The sequence below is a fragment of the Heteronotia binoei genome, chromosome 5 (genome assembly GCF_032191835.1).
Source record: "Heteronotia binoei isolate CCM8104 ecotype False Entrance Well chromosome 5, APGP_CSIRO_Hbin_v1, whole genome shotgun sequence".
Taxonomy (NCBI): Eukaryota; Metazoa; Chordata; class Lepidosauria; order Squamata; family Gekkonidae; genus Heteronotia; species Heteronotia binoei.
This window is the reverse complement of record NC_083227.1, coordinates 25,699,978-25,719,257: the sequence shown is the minus strand read 5'-3', so window position 1 is coordinate 25,719,257 and position 19,280 is coordinate 25,699,978. Positions and strand designations below refer to the sequence as shown.

Sequence of the window (19,280 nt, the reverse complement as noted above, 5' to 3'; positions counted from 1 at the left end):
CATAGCCCCCCCCAGAGTCCCCAATACCCGTGGATCAATTCCCCATTATTCCCTATGGGAATCGTTCTCCATAGGAAATAATAGAGTACCCAGTAGACATTTCCCTTCCCCCCTGCTTTCTAAAGCGGGGGGAGGGCCTCCAAACCAGGGAATCCCCTGCCCCCTCCCTCTCTCTCACACACAAATACTTACTGGGTCTTGTTCCTGCAGAACTTTACTTGATCTGAAAACGAAAGCAAAACAAAGGGAGGGGCCGTTCTCTGAAGCCCTTCCTGATTTCTGCTTCCTGCTCAGCCTTAAAGGCACATATTTTAAAAACGGACCTGCAGGAGCTCTAAAACTACATGGTGATTGGGGGGGGGGCTTCCCCTGCCGGCCAGCTGGCTGGGGGCGGGGAGAAGCCTGTGAAAATGGGGGATCCCCCGCTGGGACCTGGGGATTGGGAAGCCTAATCTGACACCACTTCCTGGTTTTTCTCAGAAGTGATGTCATAGCACACGACGCCAACTTGAAAAAATTTCCTGCCATAGTTCAGAAACAACCTTATGGTCCCTACTCACACGTATACATTTACCCACTGAATATTTGTGTCTGTATGCTCTTACGCTCTGACCTCTTGTTTTCTTATGGAGACCCCTGTTGTGCCAGTCCTGAACACCAAAAACATATTAATGTTTTTGTTCTAGAGGTATTCTCACTCAGAGATAATTACTGTGGTATTACAGAGGGCTTAAAATGGAAGAGCGGTGCTCAACAGGCTTCACACCAGTGGAGAAACTGCAAAGAACAGGACAAGCCCCTCATATTCTTCCAGATGGAAGTATCCTGCAAAGGTTACCAGTGCGAGAGGTGAAACAAGAGCCATGTGAAGGGCAGCTTCAACACTGGGAAACGCAGCTGCAGGAATTCCTAAAGACAGTGGAGGCCCCTCAGTCAGGGTGGAGGGGCTCACCATTACCCAAGGAGCCCACCCCATGGGATGACGCGCAAGCATTTTTGGCTTCCTTTGAGCAAGTGGCTAAAGCCTGCCAGTGGCCCAAAGACAAGTGGGTGGCCCGACTCCTGCCAGCCCTCAGTGGTGAAGCTGAGCAGGCCTTTAAAAGACTGGAGGCTAGAGACAGAGAGGATTATGGGAAAGTGAAGGGAGCCATCTTGCGAGGGGACGCCATGAGGAGGGAGAAGATTCGCCGGTGCTTTAGGCGCTTCTGCTATGAGGAGGCTGAGGGGCCAAGAGGGGCTTACGGCCAACTGCAAGAACTTTGTCGCCGGTGGCTGAGAATTGAGCGACACTCCAAGGAACAGATCTTGGAGCTGCTGATCTTGGAGCAGCTGCTGGCGGTCCTCCCCCCAGAGATCCAAAGCTGGGTCCAAGAATGTGGGCCGGAGACCTGCTCCCAAGTGGTGGTGTTGGCTGAGGAGTTCCTGTTGAGGCAGCAAGAGGCCCAGACACGAGAGGAAAAGGTAAGATCCTTTCACTGTACTTGGTGTGGTTGGTCTAGTGTTGGAAGTGGGGACTGGATGGAGATCTTCGCTTCTTTCAGTGTAAGAACACGGAGCTCCAGGCAGTGTTATGCAGGATCCATTACCTGCAGCAACATTCTGCAAAACAGCTGCTACTTTAATTCCCAGGCCTTAAATGAAATTCTGGCTATACAAGCTCTTGCTCATGACTTGGGTTGGGGGCCAGGACATGAGAGGGGCATCATAGCTGGTGTGATGACATCGCTTCTGGGGAAATGCCCTGGAATTAATGGCAGTAGCTCTAAGAATTGCCAGAAAATGTATGGTAAAACCATAGACTTCCTGCTAGAGCTGCCAGTCCCCAGGTGGGCAAACACTAGAAATAAACCACTGCATTTTTATGTTGCAAATAAATGCTTAAGCAATTTCTTTCATAATGATGCAATGATATTATCATCACAAACCAAAATTCATTAAATGTCCATAGACAAATCAAAAAGTTATTTCACACCACTCTTGTAAGGTAGTACTTTCAAAATCAGAATGTTATTTCACACCACTCTTGTAAGGTAGTACTTTACAGTCCACTGTCCCAGTTCTCCTTTGCTTGAAAGACGTAGACCAGGGATCCTCAACCTACGGCCCGCGGGCCAGATGCGGCCCGCTGAGGACGTTTATGCGGCCCGCTGAGGACGTTTATGCGGCCCGCCGGGTTATGGCAAAATCAGACCGGAAGTGACGTTCGACCTAAACTTGCGTTAGCAACGCACACTTGCGGCACTGGGCTGAGGCGGCAGAGACAGAGTGTGAGGTGATACCGAGGTGAGGTGAGTTCCCAGGCCAGGGTGTGTGGTGTGGGGAAGGGAGAGAGATGCAGAAGACGGAGAACTGACAGCCCGCGGCCTTGTACCGTAACGGCAGTCCGGCCCTCCAACAGTCTGAGGGACAGTGAACTGGCCCCCTATTTAAAAAGGTTGAGGACCCCTGACGTAGACAGTACCATGCTTGTATATGATTCCTCCTATGGGTAGCAAGCTGCAAAGTAACATTGTATTGTAATGTGTGAGCAATTGCCTTTAGCAATTCCAAAAGCTAAAAGAAAGTGGCCAGTGGAAGGTGAACAAAACACAGAACTGAACCTAGGACCCGTGTAGCCGCCGCACCTGTCGGACTTCGTTCTGCTCCCCATAGGAGGAATTATATAACTGGACTGTAAAGTACTACCTTACAAGAGTAGTGTGAAATAATTTTTTGATTTTTCTATGGACATTTAATGAATTTTGGTTTGTGATGATAATATCATTGCATCATTATGAAAGAAATTCCTTAAGCATTTATTTGCAACATAAAAACGCAGTGGTTTATTTCTATGCTAATCAGTACACTGCAGTTTCCAGCTTGCCCAATCCCCAGGAGGGGGCAGGGGATCCCTTGGTTTGGAGGCCCTCCCCCCATTTCAGGGTCATCAGAAAGTGGGGGGGGGGGGAGAAGGGAAATGGCTGCTGGGAACTCCATTATTCCCTATGGAGATTGATTCCCATAGGGTATAATGGAGAATTGATCCATGGGTATCTGGGGCTTGGGGGGCGCTGTTTTTCAAGATAAAGGTACCAAATTTTCAGCATAGCATCCAGTGCCTCTCCCCAAAATACCCTCCAAGTTTCAACAAGAGTGGACTGGGGAGTCCAATTCTATGAGCCCCAAAAGAAGATGCCCCTATCCTTTATTATTTCCAGGCAGTTAAAAGCTGTGCGGTCCCTTTAAATGTGATGGCCAGAACTCCCTTTGGAATTCTATTATGCTTCTCACACTCTTGCTCCTGGCTCCCCTCCAATGTCTCCTGGCTCCACCCCCAAAGCCACCAGATAGTTCTTGAATTGGACTTGGCAACTCTACTTCCTGCAATTCATAGTGCTACTGCCCTTGCTTCCAGGTTTTCCCTAGAAGTGACATCATCACATTCACAATGCCAGTAAGGTTATAAAATTCTCACCCATTCCTGCTTCTCGGAGCTGCATTGGGCAATGGGAGCTTGGGGTGGGAGTATGATCGGGGGGCATGTTTTAATGTTTTGGAGGACTTTTTTTACCTTTTTACTATTTGTATGGCACTTTATCATGTAAAATTGTGTATAAAAATGCTGTGTCCATGAGTTCCTTCATTAACCTAAATTCTGATCCTGCTTGCTGCCGTTGGTATTCCCGTTGGGATGGAAGATGGAATCGGAACGTTGCCTATAGCACGCAGTTTCCCATCCTGAAACAGTCCTTGTTGCCCTTGCAGATCCTGACCCTGTGTAAGCAGACTGCTCTGAGTGTCACCAAAGCTGGCCAGGCTGTTCCTGAAACAGAGCAGGGGCAGCTTTGCCCCAAAACAAAGCACGAAGAGGATGAAGAGGGCACGTTGGGTAAGTTGTCTCTTTTTGGAACGTTCTGAGCTTGTCCCCATTTTTTTGGTTCTTTGCATTCAGGAATCCCAGTTCCTAATCTGCCCTCGTTATTTACTGAATATCCAGGAGCTTCTGGGCTCCAGCTTCCAGGCTTGGGGGAAAAGGAATTGCAGAACCATTTCTCTCTGTTTGCTAGGTGGCAGGTACATATGAATATATTAAGCTGCCTTACAAGGTGGCAGGTACATATGGACATATTAAGATGCCTTACACTGAATCAAACCCTCAGTCTACCAAGGTCCAGAGCTTTTCTTGAGCAGAAACACACAGGAATGCAGTTCCATCTGGCTTGGTTTCAATGGGTGTGGCCTGTTATGCAAATGAGTTTTCTAGGTGTTTGGCGTAGTGGTTAAATGTGCTGATTCTAATCTGGGAGAACCAGGTTTGATTTCCCACCCGTCCACTTGCAGCTGCTGGAATGGCCTTGGGTCAGCCATAGCTCTCACAGGAGTTGTCCTTGAAAGGGCAGCTTCTGGGAGAACTCTCTCAGCTCCACCTACGTCACAGGGTGTCTGTTGTGGGGGAAGATAAAGGAGCTTGTGAGCTGTTCTGACTCTGATTCAGAGACGGGCGGGTATAAATTTGCAGTCTTCTTCTTCTTCCCTGTGTGAAACAGTGGTGATGTCAGGAGGTGTGGCCTAATATGCAAATGAGGTCCTGCTGGGCTTTTTCTGCAAAAAAGGCCCTGTCAAGGTAAGTCTTGTGCACAACTGACAGTGGCTTTCCAGGGTCTCAGTCAGTGGCTTTTCATATCACCTGCTGCCTGATCCTTTCAACCTGAGAACCTCTGCTTGCTGAGCTAAGCTGTGGCTTCCTCCCTAAATGGACCTGCCTTTTACTCTCAACCTGCCTCATCCTTTTTATTTGTTAGAAATATTTCCACTGTGCCCTGTAGCATTGTGACATCATCACATCAAGCAGATCAGCTGAGGATCTAACACAGTTATGTGTTAGATGATCCTACAAATGTCCTATTTATTCATCCTATTTTATTATCAGTTTTCCACATCAGATATATGTTAAACCCCCCCACCCCACCCCCCCGGCCAAAAGCAACTGATGCAAGAAAGGAGAGCTCCAGGCAAGTGAAGCGTGCTTGGGCTGGCTAGAGATCCAGCCAGCCCAAACAGGCCTTGCTCACCTGGGGCTCTCCTGGGCCGCCCCTCCTCCCCAGCCAAAAGGCCAGCAAGCCACCTGTTGCCCAAAATCGCATAAGAAGTGGAGAAAGAGTGGCGCGGGCTTCTTCAGGAGTTAATGAGGGCTGCTGGGGGCATGGCAAAGCCCATGGTGGCTGGCTGGCTGTCTCCTCTCCTAATCTAGAGATTGTTATGCAGCTGCAGCTGCTATTCAATGGACAATAGGCTTGCCAATCCCCAGGTCCCAGCAGGGGTTCTTCCACTTTCCCAGCCTCCTTCCCGCCCCCAGTCAGCTGGCTGGTGGGGGAGAGAGCCTGCCCCCATAGCCATCATGTGACTTTCCACCTCCTGAGGCTTCAGTCTCCAATTGGAAAGGCTTCCTCTTGGGATGGTGTGACTGTGTTACTTTAAAGAAGCTGGCAGCAACTCGTGAGTAGAGATGCCAATCCCTTGCTTCAGAGTCACCAGAAATGGGGGAGGGGGGAAGGGGGGGGAGGGAAATGTCTGCTGGGCACTTCATTATTCCCTATGTGGAGATCAATTCTCATAGGGTATAATGGGGAATTGATCTGGAGGTATTGGGGGCTCTGGGGGGGCTGTTTTTTGAGGTAGAGGCACAAAATTTTCTGTATTGCATCTAGTGCCTCTCCCCAAAATACCTCCCGAGTTTCAAAACGATTGGACGAGGGGGTCCAATTTTATGAGCCTCAAAAGAAGGCGCACCTATCCTTCATTATTTCCTATGAAGGAAGCATTTAAAAAGGTGTGCTGTCCCTTTAAATGTGATGGCCAGAACTCCCTTGGAGTTCAATTATGCTTGTCACACCCTTGCTCCTGGCTCTGCCCCAATGTCTCCTGGCTCCACCCCAAAGTCTCCTGGCTCCACCCCAAAGTCTCCTGGCTCCACCCCCAAAGTTCCCAGATATTTCTTGAATTGAACTTGGCAATCCTAATTTAAGTTTTAAGTTTATTTCAATTTATATCCCGCCCTTCCCACCGAAGTGGCTCAGGGCGGCTCACAACATATAAAATCTAACATAGAATTTTAAATTTAAAATACATCAATGACAACAGTTAAAACAGTAAAATAATAAAACATTTAAACAGCGATCTATCAAAATACTACACTGAACCTTCTATAGAATTTCTAATGCCAGTTAATTATAGGCCAGCTGGAAGAGGGCTGTCTTACAGGCCCTGCGGAACTGGCCAAGGTCCCTCAGGGCCCTCACCTCTTCCGGCAGCTGGTTCCACCAGCAAGCAGCCGTTACAGAAAAAGGCCCTGTCCCTGGTGGATTTCAGACGGGCCTCCTAATGGACAAGGTAGGAGGGGACGAAGAGGGGGAACCGTCAGAAAGGTTCAGGAGTTGCACTCCTGTGAGCTCCTGCTGAATCTGAGGCCTGGATATAAGCAGGCCTCATTTTGGGCAGGAGCTAGGCTTCCCAACCCTCCCGCCCTGGCGGGGGGCCCCAGGATTTCCACCCTCTTCCCCCGCTCCCCAAAAAAATGGAAGCGGGGGGAGGGGAGGGAAACGGCGCCAGGGAGCATGGCGAGCCGCCCCATCCCGGAGCGGGTGAGGCCGCCGTGCCGCTGCCACCCCCCCTCCCCGCCCACCGCAGCTGTTCCTCCGAGATGGGCCCAGGCTGAGCCCATCTCGGAGGAGCAGCCAAGAGGTGGCAGCAGCGCAGGGGAGGGCGAGGCAGGCCAGGAGCATGGCGAGCAGCGAATCCGGGCCCTTCTAGGACCCGAACTTGCAGCTCACCACTCCCCCAGCCCGCCTCCACCCCCCCTCTGATTCCACCCCAGAGGCGGAGCGGGCGAGGCTGCCGCGCCGCTGCCGCCTCTTCTCTGCTCGCCGTGGCTGCTGGCTCCACCCCCAAAGTCTCCAGATATTTCTGGGGTTGGACTTGGCAACCCTAGCAGGAGCTCACAGGAGCAGAGTTCCAGAACCTCTAAATATTATTGTGTGCTTTCTTACTCCCCCCCCCCCCCAATACTTTTTCTGGGCTCCATTTTTCAACCCCCCCTGTGTGAATTTTGCTGAACTCTAAGATTTGACAGGCTTTTTAATATTTCCACCCACAAAAAAAGGGGAAATGGCCAAAACGTATAAAGCAGATAGTTGGAAATCTTCATCCTGCCACTGTGGTAACATAGGAGAAAGTAATTTTAAAAGTATGATGGGAGTAAGATTTTATGGTGACAATTCTAATTCAAGAAGCATTTTGAGGTGGATACTGAGCTGATATAATTTAGTACACCTTCTGGTGATGCCAAGGGTGTGTAGCATATGCAAATGAGTTATGCTAATTACTTAGATTGTCAGAGTTTACCTCATGGATATTGTATACTATGTTATGTATTACATAGTTTCATGCATTGGATATTATTAAATGAATGGATTATAAAAACACTCCCCCAAGTCTAAAATTGGTATGCAAAATAGTATTAACATGGACAAACAATCATGTCGGAAGAAGGTATTTCTCAGCAGGGTTTCTTTTTTCCCTTGGCTTCATTTCCCAGTCCCAAAATTACATTTCACTGTTGTGCCACTGTTTAGGGTTTTTCTTATTTCTCCCGCAGGCAGAAGGTGGATGAGCTTAGAAGAGACGGAGACCAACTCAGCAGAAGACTCGGAGCAGGTATATGCGGCATCACTGTGGACAGAAGAAGAGACTGTTTTTCAGTATGACGAGGAAGAAGACACTGAGAATCAACAAGATCCAGAGCGGCATCAAGACGTTCACCAAGGGGCAAGAGAGGATGAAACTCTGCATGCTTGTGGTGGTCCCAAAGATGTCAGAAAAGTCCAGCAAAGAATCCTCACTGGGAAGGGTCAAAAGACATACAGTGTTTGTGGGAAAGCTTTTAGCTGGGGCACAGGTTACAGTGAACGTAGGAGGAGAAATCCAGGTGGAAACCTGTACAAATGTCCACTCTGTGGGAAATGCTTTCTCTATTGGTCAAAGTTCGCCCGACATCAAAGGACCCACACTGGGGAGAAGCCACACCAATGCCTTATCTGCGAGAAAAGTTTCAGCAGCAATTCAAACCTTATTCGGCACCAGAAAATCCACACAGGGGAGAAACCATACGAGTGCTCAGAGTGTGGGAAAAGCTTCACTGAGAGAGCGAGCCTGAACAGGCACGGCCTCGTGCACGCAAGTGAGAGATTGGATCCAAACACAGAACAGGGGGAAAGCGCACCTATGAGCTGAAGACTTGTGGGCCATCACAAAGTACAGTATCTTGTGGTTTCAGACGCAAGTGTGTTACATTTTAGGAGGTTTTGCAGTGAACGGGGACAGAAAATGACAAACGTAAAAAGACTGTTGTCTGCTTTTCCCTTCATCTGTTAAGAATGAACATAGCATTTTAGAAACCCTACATGCCCAGCTGGACAAAGATTTACCTTCCACTCCTCAAACTGTCCATCTGCCACACCAGGATAAACTCTACTGTTTTTTTAGCTGTGTTAGTCCATCTGTGGCAGTAGAAAAAAGCAAGATTCCAGTGGAACCAAAAAGACTTACAAGGAGGCACTGCTGACTTCTTCAGATATCTGAAGTGAGCAGTGACACATGAAAGCTCATTGCCTGCCCCAAATTTTGTAAGTCTTTAAGATCCTACTGGACATTTGCTTTTTTTACTGTTGTTTCTTTGTTATGGTCCTAACTTTGGCATTCTTTATCACTCTTTTGAGAACTAGATTAGCCGGATGGGACACTTTGCCAGGATGGTGAGACTTACTCTGCACTTTGTCCACAACTTGGCCTTCCCATAAGCTGCCATCTTCATTGTCATAGTTGCTGATTCCCTGTAATCTCACTTGTATTTTCAGTGCAGGAAGGAGTGGGGGGAAGCACTAGGGCCTAGCAAGACATCAGCAGTCTCACCATAGGGTTGCTAGCCTCCAGGTGGGTCAAATATACGAAAATATTTTTTTGGCTGTAATAGCGTTTCCCAATATATCCTGTTTTAAACTCTGTAAGTGTGTTTCTATTTCCTATTCTCTAATTCTTATTTATTTCTTTTCAATAACCAGAGTTAAATCATAATACAAAAAACAATAAGAAATTCCATTTACAATACAATAATCAGTTAGGTTGACAGGTACAATATTCAATATTTGTTTCCACACTTCCAATAATCATTCATCCCAAAAGCTCAAGTTCAATCAGAAAATAAAATTTAAACTGAATGGTTCAGATTTAGAGTTCACAAGTTTAAGGGTCACACAGGAATTCTAGATATATCCTGTTCCGATATTCATCAGTGAACCAATAGTTGCATCAATAGGTCACCTAAGGTATATCTGGGAGCACAGTATGGGGAGGGTGGAGCCAAGAGAGGGGAGTAAGCTCAGTAAGGGTGTGGTACCACAATATAGAATCATAGAGCTGGAAGGGACCTCCAGGGTCATCTAGTCCAACCCCCTGCACAATGCAGGAAATTCACAAATACCTCCCCCTAAATTCACAGGATCCTCATTGCTGTCAAATGGCCATCTAGCTTCTGTTTAAAAACCTCCAAGGAAGAAGAGCCCACCACCTCCTGAGGAAGCCTGTTTCACTGAGGAACCACTCTAACGGTCAGGAAGTTCTTCCTAATGTTGAGCCAGAAACTCTCCTGATTTAATTTCAAACCATTGGGTCTGGTCCCACCTTCTGGGGCCACAGAAAACAATTCCGCACCATCCTCTATATGACAGCCCTTTAAGTATTTAAAGATCGTGATCATATGGTGATCTCAGCTGCCTCCTCTCCAGGCTAAACATGCCCAGCTCCTTCAGTTTTTCTTCATAGGACTTGATCTCCAGACCCATCATCTTCATTGCCCTCCTCTGGACCCGTTCCAGCTTGTCTGAAAAATATCCACCCTGCAAAGCTGCCATGACTTCCAGCTGTTGTAATTCTGTTCAAACTGGAGACTGGTCACTTGAACTCCAGCGCAGGTCTTAAAGACTGTTAAACTGTCAGTTCTCCCTTAGAACACAACACTAACAACAAGGAATCAGTCTGAATGCCTCCAACAGCAGCACCCACTGGTAGGAGATACTTCTATAACCATTACAAGATTCTCCCTTCTGATTTGTATATTAAGCAATGGGCCAATTTATTCTTTTTGTAATTCCTTTTTGTGATTCTTTTGGATTATGTTATCTAGAACCACATATTGGCATTTTTTAAAAAGTGTCATGATCCTAGAGAAGTGGGATGACATCGGAGCATGACTGGGGCTGCCAATTCCAGATAGGGAAATTCCTAGAGATGTAGGGGTGAAACCTGAAACAGGTGGACTCCAGGGAGGGGAAAGGACTTCAATGGGGCATTATGCTGTAGTGTCACCCTGTAAAGCCGCCATTTCCACCTGGGGGACTGATTTGTGTAGTCAGGAGGTCAAGCCTCTGCTGAAGGTTGGCAACTCTGTGTATAGGCCTCAAGATAGCCCTTCCCTCACATTAAGTTCTCAGGCCTTGCCACCAATTTTCCTGCAGGCAACCCCACAAGGCTGAGATTTTTAGGCTTTCCTTTATGGGGTGAGGGTTTCTCTTTATGATGCTGGTTGTGAAAACAGTCATCAAGAATTAAGTAAATGTCAGCTGATACAGGCAGTGTTCTCTCTAAGCCAGGGGTGGGGAACCTTTTTTCTGCCAAGGGCCATTTGGATATTTATAACATCCTTCGTGGGCCATACAAAATTATCAACTTAAAAAAACAGTGCTCCGCTGAGGGAGAACGATTCAGGCCAGCAAAATTAATACAAATAATTATTTTTCTATTTGAAGTCATGTGGGAACAGCCTAATATGGCGCACACGCACACACCCGGCCCGCAGTTCTAGGCAAATGGTTTTTTTTGTAGAGGCCACCACGTGGCTCGGCTCAGCCCAGCAATCCCCAAGGGTAGGGTTGCCAATCCCCAGGTGGGGGCAGGGGATCCCCCGATTTGGAGACCCTCCCCCCCGCTACAGGGTCGTCAGAAAGCGGGGGGAGGGGAGGGAAATGTCTGCTGGGAAGTCTATTATTCCCTATGGAGATTTATTCCCATAGAAAATCATGGAGAATTGATCCGTGGGTATCTGGGGCTCTGTGGGGGCTGTTTTTTTGGGGGGTAGAGGTGCCAAATTTTCAGTATAGCATCTAGTGCTTCTCCTCAAAATACCTCCCAAGTTTCAAAAAGATTGGACCAGGGGGTCCAATTCTATGAGCCCCAAAAGAAGGTGCCCCTATCCTTCATTATTTCCTATGGAAGGAAGGAATTGAAAAGGCGTGCTGTCCCTTTAAATGTGATGGCCAGAACTCCCTTTGGAGTTCAATTATGCTTGTCACAGCCTTGATCTTGGCTCCACCCCAATGTCTCCTGGCTCCACCCCCAAAGTCCCCAGATATTTCTTGAATTGGACTTGGCAACCCTACCCGAAGGCCAGACCAAGTGATCTCGAGGGCCATTTATGGCCCTCTGGCTAGAGGTTTCCCACCCCTGCTCTAAGCTGATTTAGTGTGAGGTGTAGCTCACCGTTTTTTAGTCTCTCTCACATTTTTGCCTTAACTCAGGAAAACGCTCCCGAGCAAATTAATTTATGCAGTTGGTCACAACTTTCATGCTAGTCGCTCACAAAGTAGAATTTTTGCTCACAAGACTCCACAGCTTAGAGGGAGCATTGGTTATACAAGTAAAGATTAGAGAATACCCCACTGAGCTCTCCTCTCTCAAACCCCAGGCTCCACCTCCCCAATCTCCAGGACTTTCCCAACCTGGAGATGGCAACCCCACATAAGAAAATAAGAGAAGCCATGTTGGATCAGGCCAATGGCCCATCCAGTCCAACACTCTGTATCACACAGTGGCCAAAAATTTTTATATATACACACACACACACACACACACACCTCTGCTCCATATTTTTATCTAACCCCCTCTTGAAGCTGGCTATGCTTGCCGCCGCCACCACCTCCTGTGGCAGTGAATTCCACATGTTAATCACCCTTTGGGTGAAGAAGTACCTCCTTTTATCCGTTCTAACCCGACTGCTCAGCAATTTCATTGAATGCCCACGAGTTCTTGTATTGTGAGAAAGGAAGAAAAGTACTTCTTTCTCTACCTTCTCCATCCCATGCATAATCTTGTAAACCTCTTACATCTTGTAGCAATGAGTGCCATGCTGTTTTAAGTGACTTTTTCACGTTTGTCTAACCTAAATATTTGTTGCTCACTTTAGTATTATGGGCAGTGTTCCCTCTAAGCTGAATTAGTGTGAGCTAGCTTACAGATTTTTAGCCTTCAGCTCGCAGTTTTGTCTTAGCTCAGGAAGGATGACCCCAGAGCACACTAATTTACGCAGTAGCTCACAACTTTAATGCCAGTAGCTCACAAAGCAGAATTTTTGCTCACAACACTCTGCAGCTTAAAGGGAACATTGATTACGGGGGGAGGAGCATGCATGCTATTATGAGCTCTCCTGCGGACCGTAAATCAGGGGTGTCAAACATGCAGTTTGGGGGCCAAATCAGGCCCCTGGAGGGCTCCTATCAGGCCCCTGAGCAACTGGCTGTCATCTACTTCCTTTTCCCTCTCTCTTGCATCACAGTCCTTCTGCATCACAGCTTGTTTTGCCAGGCTTGCTCAATCGCATGGGAGCCACAGAGTGAAGCCTCTATTTTCTCCATTGGCTGAGGCTCCTCCCTTGGGGAGGAATAGCATGCTTTGCCAGGCTCTCTGAATCACATAGCAGAGCTACTGAGCCAAACCTCTCTTCCTTCTATTGACTGAGGCTCCCCCTCCAAGTCCCTGGGGAAGGAAGGAAAGAGCCAGAGCTTCCTTTGCCCAGTTCCCTGGATTCCATGGGAGAAATACAATAAAAGTACCTTTAAGACCAATGAGTACTAACGTTTTAAGCATGTTTTTAAGTTTTTTAAAATATATTTGTGTTTGTTTGTGCTCTTTTTATATTTGTGTTTGTCTCTGCTACCTAATCTTAAATAGGTTCACACATGGCCCGGCCTGACATAGCTCGGCCCCTCAAGGTTTCATTTATGTCAGATCCGGCCCGCATAGCAAATGAGTTCGACACCCCTGCCATAAATGCTCCTATTAATATAATGATCCTTCCGAACTGCAAAGATTAAAGGAAGCGCTGATTTCAATGCAACGGATGCCTTGCCGCCCCCTCAATGGTTAAACCCAGAGAGTGTCCCCGGAGGTCATTTCTGGAAACCGGTAGAGCGGCTCTGCGGAAGCGTCGTCCGTGTCAGTGGGGGAGGGAGAAGATCTGAGCCAGGATGTGAAATTTGACAGGTTCACTTCCGGTTGCCTCTCCTCCCCAGCAGGCTGGGAAACCCGGGGAAGGAGGACGATTGTGGGGGACTTGGGTGAGTTACTGCCGGGGGGGGGGGGGAGTGGGGTGAAGGCTTAACCGAAGAAAGAAAATATTGCAGAGAGAGGAGGGGGAGGGATGGGGGTGGCAGAAAAATGAAAAAGGAGAAAGAGGATTCACGATCTTCTCATTCAAGGTTGCTACCTACCCTTGGGTGCGCTCAGGCTACGCTTCGCTAAATAATGCATTTTGCCACTGGATTTTTACTGTGTGAGAACTGATAGTAGTGTGAACCAGTATTCCCTCTACGCTGACTTAGTGTGAGCTAGCTCATAGCTTTTTAGCTTCCGGCTCACCCATCTCTGTCTTTGCTCAGGAAAAATGGCCCCAGAGCAAGCTTATGTATGCAGTAGCTCATAACTTTAAAGCCAGTAGCTCACAAAGAAGAATTTTTGCTCAGAAGACTCCACAGCTTAGAGGGAGTATTTGGTGTGAGCACACCCTTAAAGACTGGCCCCTGTACCTGTGTGCCTTTACAAGCAGCTCACTACACTGAGGAGCCGCTGCAAAGGTTTTTCAATGCACTCTGATTTTTACCGTTCAGACCTCTGAGTGGGCCAGACTTGATGGAGGAGTTCTTCCCCCCCACCCCCTTAGTCCGTTGGCTACCCTTGCTGGTGAAGGGGATCTAAAGAACTGGCAGAGGAGTTTTGGGGGGGAGGGAGTTGGGGGCAGTGGCAAATTAAACCCTGTACAGGCCCCTAGGCAGTCAAAAACTTGGGGCCCCTCGCAAATTATCTCAGAGTTGGAGTGCCTGCCCCGCCACCCACAGTCCCCGCTGCAGCCTGCAAGCACCTTCTCAAAAGCCCCTTTAACAAAGCTGTGGGGGAGAAGTAGAGAGAGGCAAATTTGGAGACAGGGTCAGCAGCCACACCAGGCAAGTTGGGCAAAAAGCGGCTCAATTGCTAGCTGTGTGTGCAGGCTGGGCGGGCTGCAAGCAGGAGGAAAACAGCGGGGGTGGGGGATGCTTGTCCAGGACCCCTAAAGGCGTGGGGGGCCATAGGCCAGTGCCTACTTTGCCCAGTTGTTAATCCAGCTCTGGTTGGGGGTGGGAATCTTCTCTCTCTTTAAGTCACACTGGTAGCACCCTCCAGGCAAAGTTAAGGATCCGTTTCAGTGGAGGCCTAAACAGCGGGCTTAAATCTCTGCCCACCAAAAGCTGAACCTACATGACTCGGGCTGGCTCAGCCGGGCGGAAGAAAAATGCAGCTGATCCAGTTTGTCCTGCTTGCAGCAAAAGAAGGTTGCTCGGGGAACGGTTCATCCCAGTTCATTCCACTGGAACTCTTTGACCCGTGGCACATACGGGACATACAAAAGAGAGTGCTTGCGGTTTTAAAATGGGATTTTCTGCTACAGGCTGTTGCCCCAGCCGCTGGCTGCTTTAGAGGGCTTTTAAATATGATTAGAACTAGTCAGAATCAGCAGCCATTTAGACATGAGGAAGGGGGGCCCATGGCTCAGTGGGAGAGAATCCACTTGGCATGCAGAAAGTCCCAGATGCAATTCCCAGCATCACTAATTCAAAGGATCAGCTAGACCAGGGGTGCCCAAACTTACTTAGCATTAAGAGCCACATTGAAGAAACATAAGATCTTTGAGAGCCGCAAGACATGAATGTCAGATGTTTTGAGAGCCTCCAGGAAGGAAGGAAGGAAAGCAAAGCAAATAGATGGTGGGAGGTAGGGGTGGAAAGCAAGCAACTTTAACTTGAAATGCATTCTCCAAGCCACCAGTTGGGCTTGGTTTGGATAAATGATTATAAAGAGAAATACCTTCTCCCAATTGGCTGATGGGGTGGTGGGGGCTTCAGGAGCCACACAATTTTTTTTACACAAGTAAAAATCGCTTTACTCTGCTCTGGTAAGACTCCCACCTGGAGTATTGTGTTCAGTTTTGGGCACCACATTTTAAGAAGGATATAGACAAGCTGGAACGGGTCCAGAGGAGGGCAACGAAGATGGTGAGGGGTCTGGAGTCCAAGTCCTATGAGGAAAGGTTGAAGAAGCTGGGCATGTTTAGCCTGGAGAGGAGGTGGCTGAGAGGTGATATGATCACCATCTTCAAGTACTTGAAGGGCTGTCATCTAGAGGATGGTGTGGAATTGTTTTTTATGGCCCCAGAAGGTAAGACCAGAACCATTGGGTTGAAATTAAATCAAAAGAGTTTCCAGCTCAACATTAGGAAGAACTTCCTGACCGTTAGAGCGATTCCTTAGTGGAACAGGCGTCCTCGGGAGATGGTGGGCTCTCCTTCCTTGGAGGTTTTTAAACAGAGGCTAGATGGCCATCTGACAGCGATGAAGATCCTGTGAATTTAGGCGGAGGTATTTGTGAGCTTGCTGCACTGTGCAGGGGGTTGGACTAGATGACCCTGGAGGTCCCTTCCAACTCTATGATTCTAAGAATTTGTGTGAAAGAGCCACATGTGGCTCCTGAGCCACAGTTTGGCCACACCTGAGCTAAATCTATGGTTGCCAGGTCCCTCCTGGCCACTGGCAGTGGATGGGGCCGGGGGGGGGGTAGGTTTGCAAGATGCAAGTTGGGAAACTCCTGGAGATTCCGGATGGAGCCTGGGGAGGACAAGGACCTCAGTAGAGAACAATGCCCTAGAGCCCACCTTCCAAAGCATCCATTTCCTCCAGGGGAGCTGATGTCTGATCTGTAATTCTGAGGGATCCCTAGGCCCCACCTAGAGGTTGGCATCCCTAGACCAGATGTCTGATTCAGTGAAGGGTAGGTTCATTTACAGCTCCTCCTGTGGATCAGTGGTAGAGCATCTGTTTGCCATGCAGAAGGTCTCAGGTTCAATCCCCGGCATCTCATGTCCACCAACATGAGATGACACATCTTACTCAGGAAAAGGCAGGTTCATTCATGGAGGGTACTGTGGGTTAGAGGCAATGTTCCCTCTAAGCTGCAGAGTCTTGTGAGCAAAAATTCTATTTTGTGAGGTACTGACATAAAAGTTGTGAGCTACTGCATAAATTAGTGTGCTCTGGGGCCATCCTTCCTGAGCGAAGACAAAAATGTGTGAACGGGAGGCTAAAAATCCGTGAGCTGGCTCACGCTAACTCAGCTTAGAGGGGACACTGGTTAGAGGTAGAGCTTCTGTTTAGCCCACAAAAGGTCCCTCATGCCACCCCTACCATCTCCACTTATAAAGGCTCATGTGCGGGGGGGCGACCTGAAAGACCTCTGTCTGAGACCTTGAACAGCTACTGTCAGTCAAGTTGGAGCAGAGAATATTGATCCAGTGATCTGATTTGGTGTTCATGAGGGGCTAAATGAAACTTCCATGTTCAGAGGCAGTATACCTCTGAATACTAAATGCTGGAGGACCAGATATTACGGAGAGTTCTGCGTCCTTCATGCCTTACTTGTGGGATTCTTGGAGGTGCCTAGTTAGCCTCGGTGGGATAGTTAGCCTCGGTGGGACACGGTCTGATGCAGAAGGATGCTTGTGATGTTCAAAGCTTAATGGGTGACCTTGGACCAGTCGCTCAGCCCAGGCTACTTCACAAGGTTATTATGAGGAGAAGAAGAATTTATTTATTTATTTAATTCGATTTATACCCCGCCCTCCCCGCCAAGGCAGGCTCAGGGCAGCTTACATCAAAGTCATAGCGTGCTATGATCACAAACAAAAAACAGTAAAACCACTTAAATATATAAGTTAAAACACATAGATTAAAACAGTATCCAAGAAGAGATTGGATTTATACCCTGCCCTTCACTTAGAGCTGGGGTGGGGAACCTTTTTTCTGCCAAGGGCCATATGGATATTTATAACATCATTTGCAGGCCATAAAAAATTATGAACTTAAAAAACAGTACTCCGCCGAGGGAGAATGATTCAGCCCAGCAAAATTAATGCAAATAATTGTTTTTCTATTTGAAATCATGTCGGGAGAGCCTAATCTGGCGCGCACACACACACACACCCTGCCCACCACCCTAGGCAAATGCATAGGTCCAGGGCTTTTTTGAAGAAAAAATTAGACCACGTCTCCTAATATTAGCATATTAGGTCACACACTCATTAGCATATTAGGCCACACCATCTGGGATAATCAAGTGCAAACTGAACTGTGACAGTAACTTCCAGGCCCTGCAGCAATTCTGGCCAGCCGGCCAGGCCCCAGGGAGGCTGCCGCACAGTACATCTGGGCCCTGTGATCCCTGCCTGGCCCTGGGGAGGCTGCTGCCCAGCACAGCTGGGCCCCACAACCCTCGCTGGCCAGCCAGGCCCCAGAGAGGCTGCCATATGGCTCGGCTCGGCCCAGCAATCCCCGAGGGCCACACCAAGTATATAGCCCTCAGGACGGGACGGAGGTTCCCCACCCCTGTCTTAGAGTCTCAGAGTGGCTTACAATCTCCTTTCCATTCCCCTCCTCACCGCAGACACCCTGTGAGGTAGGTGGAGCTGAGAGAGCTCTGAGAGAACAGCTCTGAGAGAATTGTGACTGAGCCAAGGTCACTCTAGCAGCTGCATGTGGAGGAGTGAGGAATCAAACCCACCTCTCCCAGATTAGAGTCCATGCACTTAACCACTACACCAAACTGGCTGTCCATAAAATGGAGGAGGGCAAACGTGCATCTATCACCCTGAGTTACTTGGAGGGAGGTGGGGAAATAAAGATGTAATATATTAATAGACCCATTTTGGTGGGAGCCTTTAACAAACCAGAAAAAGCCCCAGGATTATAGAAAAATCTATTTGTCTGTCTGTTTGTCAGAGTCCCCTCCCACAATTGAATAGGTGCATGTACCTTTAAGAACTGAATGCTCTCTGAGTGGCTGTTGTGGGGATTGCTGGGCAACCACAATACTGCCAGTTCTTACTTTCTTCAGAATTCCTAACAAGCCGAGCAAGGATTTCATATTCCTGCTCTCCTGTCCTGGAAGGCAAACGCTGCCTCTCCCCTTGTTGATCTGCCCCTTTACTCTGCTCTGGTAAGACTCCCACCTGGAGTATTGTGTTCAGTTTTGGGCACCACATTTTAAGAAGGATATAGACAAGCTGGAACAGGTCCAGAGGAGGGCAATGAAGATGGTGAGGGGTCTGGAGACCAAGTCCTATGAAGAAAGGTTGAAAGAGTTGGGCATGTTTAGCCTGGAGAGGAGGCAGCTGAGAGGTGATGTGATCACCATCTTCAAGTACTTGCAGGGCTGTCATATAGAGGACGGTGTGGAATTGTTTTCTGTGGCCCCAGAAGGTAGGACCAGAACCAACGTGTTGAAATTAAATCAGAAGAGTTTCTGGCTCAACATTAGGAAGAACTTCCTGACGGTTAGAGCAGTTCCTCATTGGAACAGGCTTCCTCTGGAGGCGGTGGGCTCTCCTTCCTTGGAGGTTTTTAAACAGAAGCTAGATGGCCGTCTGACAGCAATGAAGATCCTGTGAATTTAGGGAGAGGTATTTGTGAATTTCCTGCTTTGTGCAGGGGGTTGGACTAGATGACCCTGGAGGTCCCTTCCAACTCTATGATTCATTAGAGTGGTTCCTCAGATGAACAGGCTTCCTCGGGAGGTGGTGGGCTCTCTTTCCTTGGAGGTTTTTAAACAGAGGCTAGATGGCCCTCTGACAGCAATGATCCTGTGAATTTAGGGGGAGGTGTTTGTGAGTTTCCTGCATTGTACAGGGGGTTGGACTAGATGACCCTGGAGGTCCCTTCCAACTCTATGATTCTATGAATGCTCCATTAAAAGGGTGAATGTTTTAGCCTTTTGCTACGTTAGCGGGGGCGGGGAGAAGGAGCATTGCCCAAGCAGCGGATAAATTTGCTGACGTGCCTTGCACATGTCTTCTTTTTTCCCAGGGAGGAGGCCCTCGCTCTGCTCCTGAACACACC

At 48.3% G+C, this 19,280-nt stretch overlaps 1 protein-coding gene across 1 annotated transcript; it reads left to right on the top strand.

Annotated features, from left to right (window-relative positions):
• Positions 1 to 657: 657 nt before the first annotated feature.
• Positions 658 to 19,273, top strand: LOC132571870 (zinc finger and SCAN domain-containing protein 12-like). The gene is made up of 4 exons (XM_060238660.1): positions 658 to 1,461; positions 3,745 to 3,868; positions 7,634 to 7,945; positions 19,248 to 19,273. Exons 1-4 carry the CDS (start codon positions 736 to 738, stop codon positions 19,271 to 19,273), a joined length of 1,188 nt encoding a protein of 395 aa, XP_060094643.1. The 5' UTR covers positions 658 to 735.
• Positions 19,274 to 19,280: the final 7 nt, after the last annotated feature.